Source organism: Cucurbita pepo, chromosome 3, assembly GCF_057944985.1.
Source record: "Cucurbita pepo subsp. pepo isolate OVF chromosome 3, ASM5794498v1, whole genome shotgun sequence".
Taxonomy (NCBI): Eukaryota; Viridiplantae; Streptophyta; class Magnoliopsida; order Cucurbitales; family Cucurbitaceae; genus Cucurbita; species Cucurbita pepo.
The window spans coordinates 15508668-15534518 of record NC_141800.1 but is presented as its reverse complement, the minus strand read 5'-3'; the positions used below and the strand labels follow the sequence as shown (position 1 = coordinate 15534518).

General features: G+C 37.4%; 6 protein-coding genes across 9 annotated transcripts; 1 reads left to right on the top strand and 5 right to left on the bottom strand.

Moving 5' to 3' along the window:
• Positions 1-5187: 5187 nt before the first annotated feature.
• LOC111791096 (1,4-dihydroxy-2-naphthoyl-CoA thioesterase 1) lies at positions 5188-6560 on the bottom strand. The gene is made up of 3 exons (XM_023672298.2): positions 6323-6560; positions 5877-6068; positions 5188-5501 (listed from the first exon to the last, which is right to left on the bottom strand). Exons 1-3 carry the CDS (start codon positions 6458-6460, stop codon positions 5346-5348), a joined length of 486 nt encoding a protein of 161 aa, XP_023528066.2. The 5' UTR covers positions 6461-6560; the 3' UTR covers positions 5188-5345.
• Positions 6561-6759: 199 nt separating this feature from the next.
• LOC111791095 (1,4-dihydroxy-2-naphthoyl-CoA thioesterase 1) lies at positions 6760-8295 on the bottom strand. Its single transcript, XM_023672297.2, has 3 exons — positions 8025-8295; positions 7741-7932; positions 6760-7030 (listed from the first exon to the last, which is right to left on the bottom strand). Exons 1-3 carry the CDS (start codon positions 8160-8162, stop codon positions 6887-6889), a joined length of 474 nt encoding a protein of 157 aa, XP_023528065.2. The 5' UTR covers positions 8163-8295; the 3' UTR covers positions 6760-6886.
• A 905-nt stretch (positions 8296-9200) lies between these two features.
• Positions 9201-11368, bottom strand: LOC111791417 (1,4-dihydroxy-2-naphthoyl-CoA thioesterase 1). Of its 2 annotated transcripts, none has more exons than XM_023672745.2 (3): positions 11210-11368; positions 10939-11130; positions 9201-9508 (listed from the first exon to the last, which is right to left on the bottom strand). In XM_023672745.2, the coding sequence occupies exons 1-3, from the start codon at positions 11366-11368 to the stop codon at positions 9356-9358; spliced, it is 504 nt and encodes a 167-aa protein (XP_023528513.1). In that variant the 3' UTR covers positions 9201-9355. The 2 variants fall into 2 exon arrangements, with proteins under 2 accessions (XP_023528513.1, XP_086978221.1); XM_087122095.1 differs by having other exon boundaries at positions 10939-11121.
• A 1061-nt stretch (positions 11369-12429) lies between these two features.
• Positions 12430-18790, bottom strand: LOC111791068 (DEA(D/H)-box RNA helicase family protein). Of its 2 annotated transcripts, none has more exons than XM_023672257.2 (8): positions 18283-18790; positions 17421-17941; positions 15950-16144; positions 15369-15556; positions 14592-14805; positions 13856-13987; positions 13103-13278; positions 12430-12917 (listed from the first exon to the last, which is right to left on the bottom strand). In XM_023672257.2, the coding sequence occupies exons 1-8, from the start codon at positions 18566-18568 to the stop codon at positions 12683-12685; spliced, it is 1947 nt and encodes a 648-aa protein (XP_023528025.2). In that variant the 5' UTR covers positions 18569-18790; the 3' UTR covers positions 12430-12682. The 2 variants fall into 2 exon arrangements, with proteins under 2 accessions (XP_023528025.2, XP_023528026.2); XM_023672258.2 differs by having other exon boundaries at positions 17421-17926.
• An 840-nt stretch (positions 18791-19630) lies between these two features.
• On the top strand, positions 19631-22897 carry LOC111791194 (large ribosomal subunit protein uL18c). The gene is made up of 3 exons (XM_023672444.2): positions 19631-19927; positions 21607-21768; positions 22619-22897. Exons 1-3 carry the CDS (start codon positions 19727-19729, stop codon positions 22766-22768), a joined length of 513 nt encoding a protein of 170 aa, XP_023528212.2. The 5' UTR covers positions 19631-19726; the 3' UTR covers positions 22769-22897.
• Positions 22898-23233: 336 nt separating this feature from the next.
• LOC111791195 (uncharacterized) lies at positions 23234-25851 on the bottom strand. 2 transcript variants are annotated; one of them, XM_023672446.2, is made up of 5 exons: positions 25610-25851; positions 25408-25474; positions 23625-23702; positions 23465-23540; positions 23234-23384 (listed from the first exon to the last, which is right to left on the bottom strand). In XM_023672446.2, the coding sequence occupies exons 1-4, from the start codon at positions 25769-25771 to the stop codon at positions 23470-23472; spliced, it is 378 nt and encodes a 125-aa protein (XP_023528214.2). In that variant the 5' UTR covers positions 25772-25851; the 3' UTR covers positions 23234-23384; positions 23465-23469. The 2 variants fall into 2 exon arrangements, with proteins under 2 accessions (XP_023528214.2, XP_023528213.2); XM_023672445.2 differs by having other exon boundaries at positions 23234-23540; positions 25610-25850.

Sequence of the window (25851 nt, the reverse complement as noted above, 5' to 3'; positions counted from 1 at the left end):
CTAAGATCAAATATTTGATCGAGAGGTTAGAGGTTAAAGGTTTGAGTTTTTCTACGTTTACGTGTTGTTGAATTTGAAAGAAGAAGAAAAAAGTAGGTAAGATCAGATACTTGATCAAGAGGTTAGAGGTTCGAGTTTTTCTGCTTTTACGTGCTGTTGAATTTGAAAGAAGAAAAACAAACTAGCTAAGATTAGATATTTGATCAAGAGGTTAGAGGCTCAAGTTTCTCCACTTTCACGTATTCTTGAATTAGAATGAAGAAAAAGAACTAGCTAAGATCATATATTTGATCGAGAGGTTAGAGGTTTGAGTTTCTCCATTTTCACGTGCGGATGAATTCGAAAGAAGAAAAAACTAGCTATGATCACACATTTCTTCACTTTCACGTGTTGGGGCCCATGAACAAAACAAAACAAAAAACATGAAATAATTTAGAAGGATGAACAAGAGGCATTCATCCGAAGACGAAGACGTAGGTATAATAATTGACCCCCCTTTTTTTTTTTTGCATCATAACATGCCAAAGAATGAAGGAATTCTCAGAGTCGTTAACAAAACTAGTATGTTACTCGAGCTAGGACTACTCTAGTAGATCAGTAGTCGGGACCCGTTGTTTCCTACCTAACGTAATTTTGAGGATAATTTTTTAAAGTTTTGGGTCCCTCCCTCTAAATTTAGGGCTAATCTAGAAACTCATGGAAAAAAAGATTGGAATATATATTATATTATATGATATAAAGAAATATGAATGAATTTAAAAGTACAAAAATGAGTATACGGAATAACTTTTGGATAAATGTGAGAGAGGACATTGGCATTTGGAAGCAATAATATGAATTAATTTTGGTGTTCTATGGCCACACTTTGTACAAACATCATCACGTTCTCTTTCTCTATACTTTAGCTGTCATTTGGAATCTCACATATTAACACACCTTTTTTCCTTCAATTATTGTCCATACACTCTATTCTACTTCTAAATGCTACATTCTAGGAGATCAAGTCTCGGAACGTTGTTCTGAGCATGTTAGATGTGTACACGTTGTTTTCAGAGATCGTATGTTGTATATTTGAGTTTGTAGGTTGTTGTAGGTGAAATCAAGCCCAAAATGCACGAAGAATGCAAGATCTAGCCTAATGTGAGCTAATGTGGCCTAGAGTTCATTTTGGGTTTGGTCTTACTGGCTAAGGTCGTTTCAACCCAATTGGATTTAGTTGAGTATGTGTGAATCCTACATTGGTTAGAGATGAGAACGAATCATTCCTTATAAAGGTGTGGAAATCTCTCCCTAGTAAACATGTTTTAAAATCGTGAGATTGATAGTGATACGTAACAGGTCAAAACGAACAATATTTGCTAACGGTGGGCTTTTGCTATTACAAATAGTATCAGAGTCAAACACCGGACAGTGTGCCAACGAGCACGTTGGGCCCCCAAGAGTGAGTGGGTTGTGAGATCCCACATCGGTTGGAGAAGGAAACGAAACATTTTTTATAAGGGTGTGGAAGCATCTCCCTAGTAGACACGTTTTAAAACCTTGAGGGAAAGCCCAAAAGAGAAAGTCAAAAGAAGACAATATCTACTAACGGTGGGCTTGGGCGCTTATAGTATGCGAGGGCCGATTAAATATCGGAAGGACATCAATATCATGTTTAGAGGAAACGAATCAAAACAACTCCTTTTATTCTCCTTTCCAAACCCTACATGATGCCCAAACTATTAATTTATAATATACTTTGCCAACAAAAGGAATCACAAGAAAATGGATTTAGGCCCGGACCCTTAGTACTATACATGCAATAGATGATGCAATAGTTTATAAAGTGAAATTACATCATACATATATATAGTTCCTTTTAGAGATTCGGTAACTCGTTCGTTCAATCATTTGGACATTTGACGTCATGAAAATCGAATATTGTTCGACTATGTGAATTTGGTGATTGACCCATGTCTTTATTCCATCAATTCTTTCTCGAGAACTTATTCGAAGAGGCTTCCAAGCTTGGCAGTTTGTACCATCAAGAAAAACAACAAAAATTTCTTTGAATTTGTATCAAGGGGTTATTATGGAGCAAACAGGTTTTTTAGTGTATGCGAGAGGATTGAATTTCAAAACTCTATCAACAATCACTAATTCCTAGCTCGATCTAGAGTTTAGTCGATTGTTATATCTCAAACTATTAAGTTGTAGAACTTCAAAGTCAAGTAACTTTTGTTGGATTACTTTGTAGCATGAGCATGAATGTAACAACTCAAGCTCATCACTAACAGATATTATCTGTCTTTGGGTTTTTCCTTAAAGGGCTCCTCCTCAAGGTTTTAGCCCAAACTCACTACTAACCGATATTATCTTCTTTGGGCTTTCTCTTAAAGGGCTTCCACTTAAGGTTTTAAAACGTGTCTACTAGAAGAAGTTTTCACACCCTTACAAAGAATGTTTTGTTTCCCTCTCCAACCAAGATCTCACAGTGAAGTTCCCCTTGTAAAAAATGTTTCGTTCCCCACACCCTTTAACGCGTCTACTAGGAGAAGTTTTCCCTATAAATTTACGTTCCACTACGAGCTATCCTGGCTTAGACCCTGATCTTTGTCTCAAGTCGATGAATCAAGAGGCATATATATTGAGACAAAACCTATAATTCAGTAAGCAACGACCAAATCTATCAAGAACACCTTCAAACCCTAAACATCAAGAACCAAAATAATTCCAAAATTAATATCCGAAACTAAATCGACTTAGTATCGAGATATTGATCAAACCCACTTTAAAAAATTCCAACTTTTATTGATCATAAGAACAAAAGATTACAAAATTGAGAGAAATAGAAAGGTCGGCCAAAACCCAATTCAACTCAACCCAAATCAAACCAACCCATGAACATACCATAAGCTCATAGGCCAATTCAACTCAACTCAACCCAAACCAAACCAACCCATGAACATACCATCAGCTCATAGAGAATGATATCAGTAAGAAAGAACGGAGCATAGATTCGGCCAAAGAAGAAGAACAGCTCTGATTCAAACCGCAAAAGTTTGGCGCTCAGAGTCAGAAACACGAGACTCATAGAATCTAGCAATAAAATCAGAAGCTTTACGATCAATTCCAGGCTCAGCCACCCATCTTCCTCTACTATCTTGATCACTTGGCCACATCCTTCTTCTAATTTCAGCGCTTTCCTCCCAATAAGCTTCATCATTATCTCTTCCTCCCACAATTGGGAAGCAGCAGCTTTTCAATATGCTGCAAATTGAGAAGCATTTCAAGGACTTTGATCTTCCTCCCATATGATATTGTTCTAAAGATCTCTCCTTTTTTGTTTGATTATTTCCAAATACTGCCTTTTTTTTTTCTCTCTTGATTTCTCTAAGCCTTCAATGGTAGAGAATATAATGGCTGCATGAGTTTATATAGAAAAGAAGAAGAGGCTTTGCTTTTGGGACAGCTTGTTGAAGCTTTTACTTTCTTACTTACTTTTTGGGTTATTTATATAAACTGATGTGAAACACGGGATTATGGTCAAAGTGAGCATAACTCAACGGTAATTGACATGTAAATTTGAGGTTCAAATTTGTGAGATCTCCTATCGGTCGGAGAGGGGAAACGAAGCATTCAAAGGTGTGGAAACTTCTCTATAGCAGACGCATTTTAAAACCGTGAGGCTAACAGTGGGATTGAGCTATTAACAATCAATGCGTAACGAACCAAAGCGGCCAATATCCGCTAAGTGGGATTGGGCTGTTACAATTAGTGGATGGGTGAGTATTTTATATTAAAACCGAAACTGAAATCAAAACCTAGAGTAAATGGATGAGTATTTTATATTATAGATTAGCCAAGAAATGGACGGCCAGGATCCAATGACAAGACTGGTTAAGATAAGGGTTGCTGTCCTCTACTTTTTGATTCACCCAACTCTTTTCTTCCTCAACTTTTTTTTGTTCTTTGTATTCTCTTTTGCTCTTGACAGAGAGGATTCTGCCCTAACTCCTTGTTTAAATATTGCCTATGGAAACAGCTTGCTTATAAAAACCTAAATCTTCATGATCACTAATGTTAACTTGAACATTCGGCGCCCGATCTTTTTTAATCGTTTTCGTTTAGCTTTCAAGTATTCTTTTCCAAGTTTTTGACTACGGTACAAAGATTCTACAAATAAGCGTTTTTTTCTTGTCTATAAACCGTGTCACTTGATGTTATTGTCAAAATCTGGACATAGTAACTATAACCGTCTAAGTTCACCGCTAGTCAGATACTGTTCTCTTTGGGTTTTCTCTTTCGGGATTTCTCTCAAAGTTTTTAAAACCCATATGCTAGGGGAGGTTTTCACACCCTTATAAAAAATGTTTCGCTTCCTCTCCAACCGATGTGGGATCTCACAGTCCACTCCTCTTCAGGGTCCAGCGTCCCCGCTGACACTCGTTCCCCTCTCCAACCGATGTGAGATCTCACAATCCACTCCTCTTTAGGGTCCAGCGTCTTCATTGACACTTGTTCTCCTCTCCAATCGATGTGGGATCTCACCGTAACACATCAAAGCTTCATATGACAACAAAGGTAACTGCCACATTGGCATCAATTGCCTTTCAAAAGGGCACCTTTTTTGCTTGGAAAGAACCTTTGGAAAGGAAAGGAGTGGTGGGTTTAGGGGTTGGGGGAGTTTCTTAGAGGCCTCCTCAATGCATTCAAGCTGTCTGTCTAGCTTTTAGGAATCTAAAAGAAGCCCTCACTCTCTCTGGTTTGCATATTTTCCCCATTACTTTATTTATCCCACTTACGAACTTCATAATAATAATAACCTGTCTTTGATTTTGAAGGGATCATCAATGATATTTATTATGTTCTTGATGATTTGGTTTTAGTTTAATATGAAAAAAGCTAGATATTGTCTATATATGCAAATCTCTTAGCAGCTTCTTGCATATAGTACTTCAAATCTTCTCCTTAATACTTAAGTAAAGGTTTATAGATTCTTTTTCTTGTAACCCGACCAAAATAATGATTGGCAAATAGGTTATTTTTTCGAAGTAGCTACAATTAAGCTGGTCTAGAATCATCTTCGTCAGAATAGGCCGCATTTTTCATACCGCTATTCAAATAGCTTTTTTGGCTATATTTTCGACTACTCCCCCAGAATCGGATAGTAATATTTTCCGTGAATAGTAATATTTGGCCAACAAAGTCCAAAAGTAATTCAAAGTCTTATCTCTCAAAAGGGTTTCATAGTAAAGAAGAAGAAAAAATGTAAAGAAAACCAGAGATTTTAAAGGCCAATTAGCTCTCCAAAGTGAAATTACAAAAGAGTACTGTATGAAATGAAGTGGGCATAGTAGATGGTATCACAATCTTGCAACCTTATTAATAATGGCTTTAGGGGCATTTTGGGCATGTTTTGGGTCATTCGGGACAGACGAAGTGCATAGAAGAGTTACCCTAGCGGTGGACACGATCACTTTAGTCTCTTTCAAATCCTTCCACAATTCTACATCCCATACCTACACATCATACAACCATTCTCGATCATGCTCGAACAACTTTAAACCGTTTATTGTACTACTAGCTACAAGATTACCAAGTTCTTAATAATTCTTAGCAGCAGACTATCGATAAAATTTAAGTTAAATTATAAATTTAGTCACTGTAATTGTTCGTATATCTTATAAGGCGTCTAAACTAGTTCTTGGAATCGTAATTATGTATCTGATAAGTTCTTATGTTCTTCCTTTCTTTGGCTAACTTTCGATTTTGTATGTGATGAATCCTCGATAAAATATTATTTTGAAAAAGAATATAATATTAAAATGAATATTTTAAAAAAAATGCTATTTCTTCTGAAAATTGTAAGAAGGAAGAAAGGGAAAGAGGGATACCTGAATGGTTCTGCCGACGGTGTTCGGCGTAGCTTCGGCGAGAACGACGGCTCCCATCTCAGCACTCTTCAAGTGATTGATGCTAAGATGGATTCCGACTACTTTCCGGTAGCCCGACGCCACATAAGCCCCCTTACTCGCCAAAGCCTCCGCAATCAACGCCGAAACTCCGCCGTGCAACACTTTAAACGGCTTCATTTTCGAAATTCATCCACGAATCAACACAAAATATATATAAATATCAAGAATAACACTGAACTGTGAAGTTTTCAAAGATTATTTAATTAAATAATGTAAGATAAAATTTTCAAAATTCGAGATGTAACCTAACAGTAGTTAAAATCAACCTAACAATTCTGGAGCAAATTTTTTAATAATTAAACGAAACAAAAAGAAAATAGACCAAGAAACTGAAATTAGGGCAACCGGAATGTGACTGAACGAACCTGGCAGCAGATGGGGGAAACGAGGATGCGGCCGCTCACTCTCTGAGCGGATTCGTGTTCCAACACGAATCCGACTGCCTGAAGCGGAGCGTCCTGCATCGACGACGGCAGCGGCGGCGGAGGATTCCTTGTAGACATTTTGGTTGCGAATCGGAATCGGATGGCTGGAGCCGAGACTCAGAGGCTCCGATCGGGTGAAAGAGACGGGGGGAAATGGAGAAGGGTGAAATTACGGGGGGAAAAATTAATATTTCACACTAAATTATTTTTTAATATTCTACGAGAAATTATTGGAAAATACCAAATTTATCCTTTACATTTTTCAATAAATTTTAAAATTAATTTTTTATAGTAATAAAAATATTTTTTATAAAATAAAAATTTTTGAAGCTTTTTATTAACATTATAAATTAAATTAAAAAAAAAAGAAATGGAAATAAAATGAAGTGAACATTTTATTCACTAAAATTAATTATAATTTTGGGTCCATCTAAATAAAACGTCGGTAAATATCGATGATTTGATTCATATATTTGTGGATTTAAATAATGATAGTAATAATAATTACAATTTTGCAAAAATCTTGAGGGCATTTGCGGCATTTTCAGCGTGTTTCGGGACAGGCAAATTGCAAAGAAGAGTAACTCGTGCGGTAGACACGACTACTTTTGTCTCTTTCAAATCCTTCCACAATTTCACATCCCATACCTGTTATCATACAAATCAAAATATTTAACGTACGTTTTGAAAGCAGTTTCGGTCAATAAATTTTAGGGTTTGAAGAATGAAGAGTTTAGTAAGTCTCGATGTGGGAAAGAAAATTGATTAGGAGGATAGTTTAGGAAGTATGGGTTTTAAAAAAAACATAACCGTGCCGCTTGAATCGGGTGGCTCTTGTTTAAGTCGGTAGCTTTCTCCAATTAAACTCGAGTTTATGAACTCATCCTCCCAAAGAATGGATCGGGTCGAGAAGGGCTTTAAGGGAAACCACCCTTATGTTGAATATGAGTTCAATCACCAGCAGAATTCAGTTAAATTCTTTTTTAGGTTTGAATAAGGTTAATTTTTGGAGAATCAAAAACTCGGTTGAATTCACATGTTAGAGTTAAATATATATAAAAGTGCTGAGTATACACAAAATTGAAAGTTTATAAACGTCACGATCTATACAGAATAACTAATCTTCAAGGTCAAAATAGTAATTTAATATTATTTAAAATTAAAAAAAATATTATATAATTTTTAAGTTTGTTTTATTATTATTATTTAGTTGTAATTTTCCAAGTCAAGTAAAAAAGATAAGGAAAATTATACGTAAACGTCACAGTCTGTCTTAATTCCTATTGGCTTTGAATTATTTTTATTTAAATAAAAATAATTTAATAATAATTGGGAACCGATAAGGAAAGGAAGCATGCCTGGATGGTTCGGCCGACGGTGACCGGAGCGGCTTCAGCGAGAACGAGGTCGCCGAGGGCGGCGCTCTTCAAGTGATTGATACTGAGATGAATTCCGGCGACTCTCTGGTAGCCAGACGCCGTATGAGCGCCAATGCTCGCCAGAGACTCTGCGATCAACGCCGATACTCCGCCGTGCAGAACTTTGAAAGGCTTCAATTACAAAATTGATCGACAAATCCAAATCAAATCGGAAGAACATACAATTAAATCGGAATTTAATCGGAAGAAAATCGAATTGAAACCTGGCAGCAGATTGAGGAGACGAGGAGACGGCCGGCCACTCTCTGAGGAGAGACGTGGTCGATTTCGAATCCGAAGGCGTGAAGCGTAACGTCGAGAACTGGCGGCGTAGACGGCGGAGGAGGATCTGTAGACGACATTTCGGAAGTGAATCGGAATCGGAATCGGAAAAAACAGAGGAAGAGATCTTGGATTCCGGCCGGCGATGGCGGAGGAACTAAAAATGATAATGGAATGGGTTTGGTGGAGTTGGAGCGATTATAAAAGTCAAGGATCCATGGTCCACAACGGCGGTTGGTCGATGAATTTTCATTTTCGTTTTAATAATTATAAATTACATTTTAAAAATATTTAATTTGTAGATATATTCAAAATTATAAATTTATTTATTTATTTATCCACCAGTAGAAAAAAAATGAATTAAGAATAAAAATTGCAATTCTTAATTAAATTTACGGTTAATTAGATGAAATAAAAATACTAAAACAAATTTAGGGATTGAAATTAATTTTTTTTTAAATTATTATTATGTTTGGTTGACGTGGAAAATATTAAAACAAAAGTATTTTATTTTCTCTCTCTTACCCACTCACATTATGACTTGACTTTTACTCTTTTTTTTTCTATAATAATAATAATAATAGAGAAAAAAATCACATTAGCCAATGAATGGATAAAAAGAAGACACGTTTTCATTTTTAAAAATTTTTTTTAAAAAAGAAACAAAATTATATATATATACACTAAATTAATAAAAATAAAAATTTTAAACTTAAAAAAAAATCAATACCTCTAAACTTTAAAAATATTATCTAACTTTAAAAATATTGTTACGAATATTGTTACGGTCGATATATGCTTCAAAAATACTCATCAACTTTCAAAAGTATTGGAGATTAAAAATATTGTTACTTCGTTCGTATATGGATAATAATAATTAAAAATTAAATTTCTTTTTTGTGATTATAAACGATATTAATACTATTTTTAAAATTTGATAAAGGTGTTTCTACCAAGATGACGTGGATGACATGATATTGATCCATTCATTCACACGTCAGATAGACTTTCTAGAACATTCAATTTTCTTTTCATTTCTTTTTTTCTTCATATATTTTTTTATATTATTTAATTGATACTAATTAATTAAAATCATAGTTGATAATGGTACTTTGAACTTAACCCAATTAATTATAAATGTATTAATAAATTATCTTAATTATGAGATAAATTTCAATTATTCTTCTATAAAAATTAAAAGATACTATTACTATTGAATTATTTACTGAGTTAAATTCGAACGAAAAAAATTAATCTATATTGATGAACTTGTTTACAACTTTGCTAACCTCTTGAGAGTGTCGACCAAGGGTTGGGCATGTTTCGGCACAGGCATGTTGCATAGAAGGGTGACCCTCGACGACGCCACAAGGTCCCTCCTCTCCACGCTCGAACTTTTCGCTTTCCATAGTTCTACTTCCCATACCTATTATACGTATGTACGTACTATTCAGAGTCGGTTTGAATTGATTTTCTATCATTTTTAAGATAAATTCAAATCCACTCTTAATATTTTTGTTTATTTGCAAGAAAATAAATGGTTTGAATATTAAATAAATTTATGAATATGGAAGGTGTGTATTGGAAATTAGATTTTATGATTTTACACTTTTATCCCTAACTTTTCCCTAATACACTGCTTGAGTTCAACTTGGAAAAGTTTTAAAATCTGGTTGATCCAAATCCCGCTAGCAGATATTGTCCTTCTGGGCTTTCCCTTTCGGGCTTCCCCTTTTGGACTTCCCCTCAAGACTTTAAAACGCGTCTGATAGGGGAAGGTCTCCACCCTTTATAAATGGTGGTTTGTTCTCCTCCCCCTTATAGCCCAAAGAGGACAATATCTGCTAGCCTTTAAAACGCGTCTGATAGGGGAAGGTCTCCACCCCTTATAAATGGTGGTTTGTTCTCCTCCCCCTTATAGCCCAAAGAGGACAATATCTGCTAGCGATGAATCTGGGTCGTTACAAATGGTATCAGAGCCAGACACCGAACGATGTGCTAGCTTTCTCGCTGTTCCCCAAAGAGGGGTAGACACGAGGCAGTGTGCCAGTAAGGACGCTGGGCCCCAAAGGAGGGGGATTTGGGGGTGGTCCCACATCGATTGGGAGTGCCAGCGAGAACGCTGGGTCCTGAAGGGGTGGATTGTGATGTCCCACATGGGTGGATTGTGATGTCCCACATTGGGTGGATTGTGATGTCCGATTGGGAGTGCCAGCGAGAACGCTGGGTCCCGAAGGGGTGGGTTGTGATGTCCCACATGGGTGGGTTGTGATGTCCCACATGGGTGGGTTGTGATGTCCCACATTGGGTGGGGAGGAGAACAAATCAAACCACCATTTATAAGAGTGTGGAAACCTTCCCCTAGTAGGAGAGGGAAAACCCATAGAGGACAACGCGTTTTAAAGCCTTGAGTGGAAGCCCGAGAGGGAAAACCCAAAGAAGACAACGTGTTTTAAAGCCTTGAGGGGAAGCCCGAGAGGGAAAACCCAAAGAAGACAACGTGTTTTAAAGCCTTGAGGGGAAGCCCGAAAGGGAAAACCCAAAGAGGACAATATCTACTGGGTGGATCTCCAACCACACTGCTCCTTTAAATTTCAAGATTTTATACTTCCACCCCAAAAATTTTACAAATTCTCACTTTTTTATTTTTAATTTAATTAATTTAAAATAATCAAAATGCAAGATTTTTTTTAAAATAATGTTAATTTAATTTTTTTTTTAAAAAAAAATCAAGTAATAAAGAATTTAATTATAATTAATTTACTTTATTCCTAATAAATATATATTTTAGGAACTTATTAGTAAAATAATAAGAATAATAATAATATAGAAAAAGAAAAAGAAAATAGGCGTGACCTGAATAGCCTTGCCGAGGGACAGGGGAGTCGCTTCAGCGAGAACAAGATCGCCGATCTCTGCGCTCTGTAAATGATCGATACTGAGATGAAATCCCGCCACTCTTTTGAATCCCGCCGCCATCTGTGCTCCAATGCTTGCCAGCGCCTCCGCTATCATCGCAGATACGCCGCCGTGCAGCACCTTAAACGGCTGCGCTTTTCATTTTCATTTTCGTAACCAAATTCTAATCGGCGGATCATTTTATTGAAATCGAAACTCAATAACGTACCTGGCAGCACTTCGGAGAGACGACAATGCGGCCGGATACTCTGTGAGGAGATAAGATTTCAATCTCGAACCCGACGGCGTTGAGCGGAGAGTCCAGAATCGCCGTCGTGGATGACGGCGGCGACGGAAGCGGCGGATCATTCGGATTTTGATGATCCATATGGAAGTAATGCGAATTTGAGGGTTCGGGATTTGGTTGTTAGAGAAGATTGAGGGATGCGATCGGAATTTAAAGTTTCAGTTTGGATTCGGAGCGAAGGATATAGGCGTCGAAATTGCAACTAAACACATGCCGCCTGCTACTCAAAGTCCGGCCACGTGGCATTTTCTTTTACCTTTTAATATATATTCTTCTTTTTTGAAAAATAAAAAGTTTAATATTATTCTATAATTTTTTTTTTCTTTTCTTTTATTATTTATTTTAAATGATATAATTAAATATAACAAATTTTATTTTATTGCCACGTGGCATCGTGTAGGTGGGCCACGTTGCTTGAAGTGCAAAAAAAAAAAAAAAAATTGATTTTTAGATCAAATAGTTTCAATTTTGTATTAGATTGGTCGACAAATTTAATATTATATATATATATATATATATGTGTGTGTGTGGGTATATGCAGATAATGGTTAACAAACTATATCTAAGCTAGTTCGAATACAACTTAAAAGATCTACACCGGTTGCCATCCCTAAAATTGATAACTCAATCTCCACCTTCCTAATTGTTAAGCTAAAAAAAAAATTTGTAAGAGCTCAAGGCCATCGCGGGTAGATATTATCCTCGTTGGACATTCCCTTCATAAGCTTTCCCCTCAAAGTTTTAAAACATGTCTACTAGGGAGAGATTTTCACACCCTACCCTCTCCAACCGATATGGGATCTCACAATCCACTTCCCTTGAGGGCCCATCATCCGGTGTCTGGCTTTGATATCATTTGTAACAGTCCAAGCCTACCGCTAGCCGATATTGTCCTATTTGAATTTTCCCTTCAAAATTTTAAAACGCGTCTATTAGGAAGAGGTTTCCACACCCTTATAAGAAATGTTTCGTTTCGTTTCCTTCTTCAACTAATGTGGGATCTCACACACGAGAATTTCCTGGCAGACTTAGAACCAAATCTTAAATCAACAAGAGGTTAAGCATGGAAAATTCTTCCTCCTAAGAGCCTTTGATAGCCACTTAGGGAGGAAAGAGGTTTCCTGGAAGAACCATTTGGAGCATTTTATCAAAGTTATTGAAGTAAAATGAATTGGTCGGTACATATCATATCAGTTTAGGATAGAACAATCAATCCAACTAAGCTGGAATATAAATGAAATTTACTAATACATTCAGAGAGAGAGAGAGTAAAACCTCATTATCTGATGATAGCAGGGGAGGCAACAGCATTGCATTAAGCTCAGTTTTCCACCTTGTCAATTCAGCAACTCTTCCAGTAATTGCATCAGATTTCTTCTACCAAGCCATTATTTACTATGTCAGCTCATAAGCAGATGGCACATCATGCAACGGATGACCTTTCCTGTTTCTTTCGATTATCCTCCGCGCAAGCGATACCTGCTTTCCGACCACGAAAATGAATGCTTTTCCTTTTCCTGTAGCACCTCTAGCAGTTCTTCCAACACGGCGAACATACTCGCTAGGATCACGAGGGAAGTCGAAGAGTATGACATGATCCACATTTGGAAAATCAATTCCACGTGATGCCCTGTTCATAATTTCAAAGGACATTTTAAGCTACATAGAAGTCTTCTGATGTCTCATATATCTTAAAGCAAACAACTTCCAATGCAAAATGTTTGTAATTTGAAGGCAACTAAGCGGATGAAAGCTCGTATCGATTGGACGAATTTTTTCGCCTTTTTGTAATATGTTATGGAATAGTAGAAGTACCTATCTGTACAAACCAAGAACTTGGATACTTGGTTTGAATGAGGATTGGTGAAGGCCTCCATATTTGCAAGCCGTGAGTCTCTTGCTAGGGCAGCATGAAATGGAAAAACTTGCAAGCGGCTACCTTTTTTATCAAAACGTTGCAATGCATTTTCAACTCTTCTACATGTCTCAATCTGCACAATTCAATGAAGAGGCTAACATAAGAGTAAAAACTTTGAAACGTTCGGAATCTCAACCGTTCTTTTGTTTGTTTTTTATTTTTTCGGACCCATCGATGAGAAGTTGGTGCTAATAGTTTGATGCCCAAGCATCAAGCCTATAAACCCAAACAACCAAATTACCATAATCTATTTATCAAAACGTTATTTTGAATTTCAAATTTCTTTTAATGAAATTGGAAACTCTTTAAATTGCTTTACCTTATTTGAAGGTCCCTTCAACATTTTCTTAACCTACCTCTTTCAACTATTGATAATGTAACAGCTCAAGCCAACCGCTCTTTCAACTACTGATAATGTAACAGCTCAAGCCAACCGCTAACCGATATTGTCCTCTTTAGACTTTCCCTTTTGGGGTTCCCCTCAAGGATTTTAAAACGCGTATGTTAGGATGAGGTTTCCACACCCTATAAGAATGTTTCATTCTCCTCCCCAACCGATGTAGGATCTCACAAATAAATGGTGGAAAATTAAATGCACACAATCCAGGAACTTGAGGACATCCCCGACCCTAAAACAGAATTGAACGTACCTTGTTACAGAAAACAATAGTTTTCAAGACTGGAGTTCCTTCAGCAATCTGCAGAAGAGCGTCTTTCTTATTCAAGAAAGCAGCGTCCGGTGTCTTGTTCTGCTCATCTTCACCACTACAATCTACAAGAACCTGGAAATGGCTAAATATCTCGTCACTTTACATTAAGAGGAAAAGGCTAAATATCATTTTCTATATTTTTTGGACGAGAAAAACATGAATGAGCCGAATTAGAGTTATCCATAAATAGATTAGAATTCTCTCTTAGACGCATCAAGTAGAGAGACATTGGTTAGGCACCTTAAGTTGAAAGGATCGAACATTATACCGAACATATTGCATGGTTTGAAGCAAACAAATATAATCTAAAACTACTCAAGTTTTAAGAAATGAAGAAACACATTGATCTTTTACTCCTGTTCAACAAGAAAACAACACACTTTCTATAACCTGAGACATTGTCTGACAAGATAAGGACAAATGCACCAATCATCTCCTCACACACACACACACACACACACAGCACTCATTTAGACTGCTGCCATAGAAAAGCCAGAACCACATTTTCACATCATCATCATCAGAGCATTCAGAGCTGAAACGAACACAAGAACGTACCGATTTCCTATATGCAACTAACATGTGCAGTATCAATAAAACAGCATTTTAGTCGATCAATCACTGATCGCTCATGAAAAATACAAAAATGATGAACTGATAATGATTAAAGACCAACCTCTTCCAGACTAGGACTTATCCGGTGAACTCCAGGTCCCATGATCACTTCACAATCAGGAAACTTTTCCACTAATGTATTATATATGTCAACGGGTAAAGTTGCAGTCACAAATAGATATTGTGCGTTAACAGGTGCAGACTTCATTAAAGTCTGCAATGCAACTTCAAAATCCTCATCATTAAAGAGGATATCTACCTCGTCCATTACAGCACTGTAGTACAAGGTTGTTCTGAGTATCAGTACAAGTAAAACATCATATAAATAACTCTTCTAGCAGAAAGCATGAAATGATTGCACTCGGGGAAGCAGGTACGAGTTAGAAAAAGCAACCATAATTTCAACGAAGTCCAGAGCACAAATATTCAGTCACACCAGCATACTGGGTCATTTAATATGGATAAAGATCAGCCACTACGAGGCAATAACTGAGTCATTGTCTGAATAGCATATTAAAGTATATTATGATTAAAAATAAAAATAAAAAAAACTCAAGGACCTTCATGAGAATCCAGACTTGTATCCTTTGTTTTTCTATACTCGTAAAAACTATGATTCCAAAATACATCGTAAAATCATGTAATTCAGCATTTCTGGCAAAAATACTACGGTTGATGTATGTGTACATTCAAAATCTTGAATTGAAAGAAGAATGCTTAATCAAGTTAAAGAAAACATTCCTACTATGTCAAAATAAATTAGATCCTACCATTTAAAGTGAAGGGAGACTTATCAGTTAACAAAAATTAACAAAAAGAAAACTTAGAACAGGATTACCATCTTAGATTTGATAACTGCAAGAAGCCTTCATTTATTAGAAGCATCAAACGACCAGGAGTTGCTATTAGAAGATCAACACCTTCTTGTAGATTATCAAGTTGAGTTTTCTGCCGGAAACCGCCTGTCACAACCATTGACCTAAATGGCACCCCAAATTTTGAAATGGATCGGCAATTACTTAAGACCTGAGAAATTCACAGTGTTATCAAACTTTACCCACCCAATGAAGAAAAATACTGGCAGAATTGTTATGATTTTAATAAAGCAGAATTGGTTATTAAGGCCTATATTAGAGGCTATCAATGAGAAAACGCAAAATCATCTTCTACCCGTCGTTCCATAACATGAGAAAGTTATTCATATCAGGTATGTAAAGTATTTATCCAGTACTTAGATTTTTACTACAGAAGCAGAATCTGATAGTGAGTACATGACAGAAAATGCATTCATACAAAAGTGAATTTCCTGAAATAAATAACCAGAGGTAAAACATTACGATAAAAGAAAATGGTATCGGAAATGTGCAATAGAAGAAGCGTGCAGAGCACACTTCAAATAATGCTGCAAGAATAAACCACCTGAGAAGCCAATTCTGCAGTCGGCACAATGATAACAATTTGGGGACTTTGTGGAGAAGACTTTTGAAGTCCTTGAAGTTCTTCCTGCCTCAGACGCTGGATTAATGGTGCAAGATATGCTAATGTCTTACCAGATCCACTTTGATCAGAAATGATACAACTTTTTCCTTCAATAACTGATGCAAATGCCTTGGCCTGCCATTATTCATTATTCATATAGAAGCACAAATAAGCACTGTGATAGTTGCTTTTCTTATAACTCTTTGTAACAAAATAAGATACTTTTTTTCTAGATAGGAAATTTATAAACTGAACAAATCAATCTTCATAGATCACCATATTAATTTAGTATCCCAAGAATGGAAACGACATTCCGTTTTCTCTAATGCTATTTACTTGAAATTAAACACCCGCCAGATGCCGTACCATTACTTTTCGGTCTTCCAAAATATAAATATAAAGATAACAGAGGAACTTGGATATTAAATCAACCATTCAATAAATTATCCGAAAACTCCAAATTTGCATTGTTCTATGCTAGTTCAAACAAAATTTAAAACTAAGGCATTTTTCCTTCCTCCTAAATCCCAAACAACGTTAGTGGTCACTATATCCTCTCATGAAAAACTTAAACTAATCGACCTACAAAATCTACTCCAATCTGATTTAGAATACTTGTACACATCCATTTCTTTTCTTTACTTCCTTTCCTTTTTTTTTTTTTTTTTTTTTTTTGCTGTCCCAACTTGCACGCATCTCAATCGCAGGACAACCACATGACCCTAGTATATTTGGTTGTCAAGGTAACTCGTCCGATATTAAATCCTAGGTAGGTGGTCATAATGGCTTGCAATCATTTCCTAAAACTCTTCAATATCTACATCGCTTTATTGACCACTAGACCAACCCATAGTGGTTCTTCCATTTCACAAATTACGAAATGACATAGGATACCAGGAGATGGGATATAGAAGAGAATACCATTTCTAAACACTGAAGTTTTAATACAAGTGCACAATGATGCCAATAAGACCAACCACAAAAGAAAGGTGGTTTTGAGATATCTAATGAACTGTCATCCAAGAGCAAGTCTGGCATCCAACAATGTAAGTAGAGCCAAACTTGTCCTTCAACCCAAGAGATCAAATTTGTTATCAAAACAAACTCTCGAAGAAGCCAAAGAGCTCTAAACTAGTTAAATGGATAAGGAGTGTGCCTCAAAAGGCAGACTAAAGAGAAACGGCAAGGACAGGGTACACAGTACCAGGAACCACAAACGAATATGGCTCGACTGCTACTAAATGAGATGGCCACAAGATGTGATACATCTTTTGATGGAAATTAGAAAAACATGAGGTATGAAATTGTAGCAGCTATCATAACAAATCTACGTTAAATTCTCTGATGAGAAAAATGTCTTTTCACTCATGGTAAGCAGAAGCATAATTCTATCATGTAATACATCATGTACCTGAATCTGTGAGGGCCGTAGGAAATTCTGCCTCCTCAGTGATTCAATCATATATTCAGTGCACCCAAGATCTTTAAATGACTTTCGGCTGTAAAAGCCCTTCTCAGAGGAAAACTTCTGTTGTTTAGGTTGGGTTGATTCGTACTCCGAATCGTAGGGTCCTCTAGAGCCCCATCCCCTGAAGTAAGTAGCAGAAGCTGCCGGGACTGATTGCTCGGATCTTGATAAACCGGGGGCAGTTCTGTGATGTCGATCTTTATCTTGCAGTTCAGATGATCTTGAAAATCTTTCTACATTTCTTAAGGTATTTACCTTCTTCTTTTCTCCTGGAGTTTTAACTTTAGAGTGCAGACGATCGGATATATGCAGTGAACCATTTCCAGTAGTCGGTACACGAACATCATCTTTTGCTTCTTCCTTTGTCCTAGAACCTTTCATCACAATTGCCTTAACTTTCTGAGATTTCAATCTTCCAAGTCTTCCAATTGATATCCTTCTCGGTGTTCCTGAATTCTTAATAACTGTTTATCAATAAAAACTCTGTTTGAGAATTCAATTGGATAAAACAAGATGCTATAACATAAAATAGTTAGGTAATAATGTCACTCAAATATATTCCTCAGACCATAAACAACATTTTATCAGCACAGATATTAAAGAAAATCACCAATTTAACTTAAGAGCTTCGATCAGATTACTTGCTAGAAGCAATTGGGTTAAGAACAAAGGGAGAACCTCGAATTCGTTGACAAGATAGAGATAAATTACAGGATAAATCCCATTAAACATAAAATAAGCATCCAATTCCATATTTATCCGTCTAGCACAGAAATAAGTAAACAAAAATTCTAGAGAGAAGCACCTTCATTATCAACTGTCACATCTCCATCGTAACGCAATTCGTCCGACGAATAAACGGTGAAGTCATTATCATCAGTGAGCTTATCAAATCCATCAGAATCCACCGACTTCCGAGCGTAACCGGCGATTACACAACCACGAACAATCACCACCTTGCTCGCGGGAACTGGCCGTAGCGTCTGGCTCAAAAATGGCGGGCGGAGGCAGCCATAGCATCTCAAGTAGCACGGTTCGAGACTTCGAGAGGTCAGAAAGTTGGCCGGAGTGTGAATGGGAGCTCTGGCCATTGCCGGCGTCCGACGGATGGCTGCTGGATTGAATATATGCACTATATATCGTCTTCTTCAAATGGCTTCTGGATTGGAAATCTGGAAGCGACAATGGAGCTCCGAAGATCGAAATGGTGAGCCTGCAACAATCTCAAACTCAATACCGCAAAATGCTCTCTCAACTTCTACAATTCATTCACCGCCAGTTCGAAGAGGATAACGTTCAATCAGCTCAGGTTTTTAGTTCCATTGTTCTTATAATCGAATACTAAATTAATTTTGAATAATTTTTTAACAAAATAAAAATATTTTTAATAATTTTAAAATATTATATATTTTTTAAAATCGCCTTTTAAATACATTAAAAAAAATTATGAGAATAAATAATTAATATATATATATATATATATATATATATATATATATATATATATATATATAATTATACCGTCAATTGGATAGTCATTATAAGATCCACGTCGATTGGATAGAGGAACAAAGTATTCTTTATAAGGGTCTAAAAACTTCTTCCTAACAGACGCGTTTTAAAACCGCGAGGTTGATGGCGATACGTAACAAGCCAAAGTGAACGATATCTATGAGCGGTGGGCTTGAGCGATTACAAATGGTATCAGAGCCAGACACTGAGCGGTGTGCCAATGAAGACGTTGGCCCACAAAATGGGTGGGCTTGAGCGTTTACAAATGGTATCAGAGCCAGACACTGAACGGTGTGCCAATGAGGACGTTGGCTCACAAAATGGATGGGCTTGAGCGTTTACAAATGGTATCAGAGTCAGACACTGAACGGTGTGCCAATGAGGACGTTGGCCCACAAAATGGGTGGACTTTGAGCGTTTACAAATGGTATCAGAGCCAGACACTGGACGGTGTGCCAATGAGAACGTTGGCCCACAAAATGGGTGGATTGTGAGATTTTACATACCGGTTTGGGGGACGGAATAAAGTTGGGGACTAAACAGCAAAATAAGTAAAGTTGAGGGGGGAAGTTGTAAATATGTTTTTCGCTTATTTATTTATTATTTATTATTATTATTTTGGTATTAATCATCTGCACATATGGATAAGGCACCGCAACTGAAGAAGGAAAAGGAAAACGAACCAGAAGCCGTCGGAAGAAGAAGAAGAAGAGGAAGAAGAGAGAAGGAGGACGACAATGTCTTCAGCCACTGCTCCTTTATCGTTCCTCGGCAGTTCCTTTCTCGGCGGTTCTTCCTCGCAGAATCTTCTTAATCGTCTTCAGCTTAATTTTCCGGCAACCACCTCAAGTTCCGGCCAACACTCTCTTGCTGTCCAAGCCAAGGCTACCACCAGACGAGAGGACCGTCAAGCTCGTCATTCTCGCATCAGGAAGAAGGTAATCACACACCTCATTTCCCCAATTTAAAACTTAGTACCTTTTCTCCTTAGTGTCCATGGCTGCGCTAATCGGGCGATTCTCTTGATCAACTTTGTTATCTGCCTCAAATAATTTCACTGGAAATGTTGGTAGGTTATTTGAATAATTCTTGCTATGTACGCATCTGGCTTTCATCTTATTACCCTATCTTATCTGGATATTGTTTCATTTTAGGTATAAATATTGTGAACCTCCTAAGGATTGATTTGATAGTTCATCAATTCATCGTTTCTTGAGTTTAGAAGTTCTGGTTCTACTAGCTAAGAGGTGTGCTTGTTTCTTAGAAGAAATTGATGCTTCCGTGTGGATATTGTTTCACTTTAGCTTAGAGGTGCATTTGGCCAATACATGAGTCCTGGATTTCTGATGAATCCATGTAACAGCTCAAGTCCGTCTCTTTTGGATTTTCCTTTCAGGCTTCCCCTCACAGTTTTTAAAATGCATATGCTAGGGGAGGTTTCCACACCCCTATAAAGAATGTTTCGTTCTCGTCCCCAACAGATATGGGATCTCACAATCCACCTCCCTTCAGGGCCCAGTGTCCTCGCTGGCACACCGCTCAGTGTCCACCCCCCTTGGGGCTCAACGTCCTCACTGTCACATTGTCTAGTGCCTGGCTTTGATACCATTTGTAACAGCCAAAGTCCACCGCTAGCAGATATTGTCCTCTTTGGACTTTCCCTTTCGGGCTTTCCCTCAAGGTTTTAAAATGCGTCTGGTAGGGAGAGGTTTTCACACCTTTATAAAGAATGTTTTGTTTCCCCTTTCCAACCGATGTGAGATCTCACGTGCAAGGACTAGTACTTCCCACCGTTGTAGGAACTGGATGAGATTTAGGAGGTTTAATTTATATCAGACGCTTTGATTTATCAAGCTACTGGATAGAGTTTATTCACACTATTTTCTATGAATCAAGGATTTAGTTGAACATTTAAGGAGCAATATTGGCGTTGATGAGAGGCAGGAGAATAGGAGAACAAGAGATTGGTGAGGCAGTCATCGTCAATGGGGGAGCTTGTGAGATTGACTCTTTTCTTTTCTCATTCCTATTGATACATACAAGGTTGGGAAGCGTTTTTCTCTCTCTCATGGATTGGAATTTGATTGCAGCTTTTGTAACAACCCGAGCCCACCGCTAGAAGATATTGTCCTCTTTGGACTTTCCCTTCCGGACTTCCCCTCAAGGTTTTTAAAACGCATCTACTAGGGAAAGATTTCCACACCCTTATAAAGGATGCTTCGTTCCCCTCTCTAACTGACGTGGAATCTCACAGCTTTCTTGCATGTTAGCTTTATCTTTAGTTGTTGAATCTCGTTGTATTGGGAGATTGCTTAGGCTACACTTAGCGAGGGCAAACTCCAAACAAAACACTACGCATCCTCGACCTGCATATGACGCTTGGGAAGGTGACATTCAATTCATGCCATAGGACCTCTCTTCAACTCGAAATCTTTTAAATTCATCTAGAACGGTTAAACAAAGATCTACGAACATTTTTAATTTTCATTCTTGTAAACATCTGGATCCTTTCAGCTCTGGTTCACAGTTGTTATCATTACTATAGCAAATTGATTCTTGCTGATATACATGTAGATAATAAAGTATAGTTTACCCATTCAATCATCTTGTGCCTCAGGTTGAAGGAACATCAGAGAGGCCAAGGTTGTCTGTGTTCCGTTCGAACAAGCATTTGTACGTTCAAGTTATCGATGACTCCAAGATGCATACGCTTGCTGCAGTTTCCACAATGCAGAAATCGATCTCCGAGGGGCTAGACTACACTGCTGGTCCTACCATTGTGAGTTCACTATAACTAAGAATCAAATGTGATTGATATACCGACAATCTTTTGTTGGGTTCGATTATTTCCTTTGCGGGCTTCTCTCAAGGTTTTTAAAACGTGTTTGCTAGGAAGAGGTTTCTACATCCTTATAAGAGATGTTTCGTTCTCCTCCCCAACCGATGTGGGATCTCACAATCCACCCCCCTTCACACCCTTATAAAGGATGTTTCATTCTCCTCCCCAACCGACGTGGAATCTCACAATCCACCCCCCTTCAGGGCCCAGCGTCCTCGTTGGCACTCGTTCTATTCTCCAATCGATGTGGAACCCCCCAATTCACCTCCTTTGGGGCTTAGCCTCCTCCGCTTGCACATCGCCCAATGTTTGGCTCTGATACCATTTGTAATGGTCTAAGCCCACCACTAGCAGATATTGTCCTCTTTGATCTTTTCCTTTCGGGCTTCCCCTTAAGGTTTATCAAACGCATCTACTAGGGAGAGGTTTCCACACACTTAAGAATGTTTCGTTCTCCCCCCAACCGATATGGGATCTCACAAAATGTCTCTGCAGGGCACTGAGTTTTAGTTATTGTACATAGCTTACTTGAATAAGTTCTTCATGCCTGAGTTTTAGTTATTGTACATAGCTTACTTGAAGAAGTTCTTCATGAATGCCCTCAAGTTCTAAAGAGTTATCAAACAAATTATAAATTTAGTTTTCGTATCATTCTATGCATCCTCTTACATTAACACGGTTGATTAAATGGCAACGTGGCCTATAATTTGAACAAATATTGACTGAATTAACATGTCGCACGGTCATTTAAGGCATATTATATGATTATATGTGGATAATATGGTTACAGGAAGTGGCAAAGAAAGTGGGGGAAGCGATTGCAAAATCTTGCCTGGAGAAAGGAATTTCAAAGGTAGCTTTTGACCGAGGTGGATATCCATACCATGGACGTGTAGAAGCACTTGCTGATGCAGCTCGTGAACATGGCCTTCAGTTCTGAAAATCCCTCTGTTTTTCTGTATCTTCTTGCTTGGTCTGCTGTAACAGTGCCATCAGATGACCTTGTTGATTCGAATGAGAATTGTAGTGGTTCAGCCCAAAATTAAGAAGGAATTTGTTTCTTGATTCATCTCTTCTTCGGAAATCAAATCAATGTCTTTGGACATTAAATTAAAGCTCGAGAAGTCATTCCAAACCGACTCCAAGCTTGTCCCATGTTTAATGGTTGAATAGTTTGATACTGAAAAGAGTACGCAAACCACATTTAGTTTAATGGTTGAGTTTTCTAAAGTCATCGATATCCCACATCGATTAGAGAGGAAAACGAGTAACAACACGGACACTGGACCCCGAATGGAGTGGATTGTGAGATCTCACATCAATTGAAGAGGAGAACGGAACATTCTTTATAAAGAGTGGAAGTCTCTCTCTAGCAGGCGTGTTTTAATGGGATGTTACATATACATGGTACAAAAATCAATCAAACATTCATAGAATCAAACAATATTTGGAAACATTTAGCATCTGGTTGTTTCTTTTTCAGTGCAATCTACATCCTTATACTTTTAGGATTCAGTCAAGATCTTAACTTTCGGTTAGAACCTTTGCCTGCAAAGCTACGGAAAATTGCAGCATGGTAGCCATTAATATGAGCCAAATATGATATTACAATAGAAGTCAAGCTTTCTTTTGTCACCTAATTTACTCTATCATAGCATCGCCTGATGCTGTAGAGCCTGAACTGGAAGAACCTTTCCCTTTATTCTTCTTGCCTATACATTCCAAATATTTGGTAGATTTATTGGTAAGTAGTACAAAATAAGAGAAGAGAAATAGATTAGATAGACAAAACTTGCCTTTGCTCTTCAATTGCCGGAGCCTGACACTCTTCTTCACACGAAACTTGGTTGACATCCCGTTGGTGTTTTTAAGTTCTGCATCATAGCAACCGAAAATTCTCATTCGAAGCGAATAAATCGAGCACAAAAAGTGAAGACTAGTTCAATCAAGTTGTACCAAATTGAGAGTGGGTAAAGAAAGAATGTGGGGGCCGGAGTACTTTGAGATATATGTTTGCACAAAATATAAAAATACCCAATTGTCAATTCTGATACATTCATCCCCTGTTCATCGGAATCCAACCAACATTGTGCATATTATAAATCAGACAAATGATACCCAACCAGTTTTACAAGAACCACAAGCATTTTGTAGCATGTGGGAAATATGCCAAAAGTGGTCCAAAATGTGAAGCGATCCGATGAACAAACACGTGCACACACATACAGAGACTGCAAGGACTACTAGCTCAACAAAGCGTTGCACTATAGATCACCTTTCCAATTATTAGTTCTAAATTTCAGTATGAGAAGTGAAGGAACGTCCTGTAAGTAAATCAAGCATAGTAAAAGATCACAAGCAAACTGCAAAATGGGAAAGAAGATTCCCTATTTCTCATGGCTATCCCATCTAATAAAAAGGCCCTTTTACATTTTTTTCATGACAGATCAACCGTTCACCAAGGAAAAATATTCTTTCTATGGCCTCAAGTAGTTGAGATTTCTTTTGGAATCTTGGGAAACAGATAACAGAACATAAACATCGAGAAGAATTTTGATGTTGTTTTGATAACTTGTCTTTTGTGGCTATTGCGTGTAAACGATATATCCCCTTCAGCAACTATAGTTTAAATGATCCATGTGCCAATTGGAAGAGTTCTAAGCAATCTTTCGTGGCTTGGTGCTTGGGTTCCCTCCTATTATATATACATATATATGTATGTATGTATGTATATTTTTCCAAAAGCAGTGCCTAGTAAAATATATTTGCCTTCTTCAACACAACCCTATCACCAACTTGGCTTAGATTGAAAGATCAAGGTACCACAAAACCAATCCTTTTCCCTTTGACACAAAGCAATTGGAAGTATATCTTCCCAACTTGACAGCTGCTCCTTTACTTAACAAGTTTCATTGATTGAGGAAGCAAGCAAGAAAAAAAGCCAAGGTAGCTACAAGTCATAGGGACTTTGATGGCATATTTGGGAGTAATTTTGAAATGGTTAAGATCACTTTTTTATGTTCAAAATCACTCTAAAACATGTTTTTGATCATTCGATTAATTTTAATGGTACGAAAATCAGGTTTAAAAGTGTAAAATTAAACATTAAATTGATTTTCTATGATTCAAAGCATGATTAGAGTGATTTTGAGCAGGATAATAGTGATTTTAATGATTTCAGAATCACTCTAAAACAGATGGTCCAAGTTTATTTATCAAGTGATTCCCACTTTTAAACTCACAAAATTCAAACATCACTTCTTACAACATGTGTAGAATATCTATGTTTAGATGATTCTAGCAATTTGAGGACAGTAATCTATCCAAAATTGATTCTGTTCATTTGGTCATTCGTAAAATTATTGGACCAGGCCGACGCTTAAAACCAACTGAATTCCTAAAGTGACTTCAAGGGGAAAATGAATTTAACATACTCAACAAAGATCTCCTACAGCTCCTTCAACAAGTTAACAATGGAAGAAAAACCCCACAGGAAGTTGACAATTGAAGGAACAGTCCAAATGTGAAATTAGCAAAAGCATCCCGATAATCCTCATTTTACGCGTATAAAATCATTACCTTCAGCAACAGCCATTTCAACATCTTCCATGTTCGTCAGACCCATCCGTAAAGCTTCCTTCTCTTCCTGTAATTAGTACAAAGCGAAGGAAAAAAAAAAAAAAAAAAAAGGACAATCAATCCGCAACACAGATGCTTTTAATTGCAATATTTAGCAGAAATTCACACGCAGAAACAAGCGCAAAACTTATAGAAACCATACTCGGCGTTTCTTCTGCATCAACTTGCGCTTACGCTTGCTGGATACATAAGTAGGTTGTTGCTTGATCTTCAGCTTCTTCGTTAAGGGATCACCATGGGCAGCCCTCTTACTCTGAGCTATATGAGCTCGTCTCTGCTTCTGAACTACATTGAACTTCGCCATTGTCTTCAACCTCCGGATTCGTTTCACCAATAAAACCCTAAATTTCAGGTATTTATCCCTCCATGGAAGTCGACAGATTT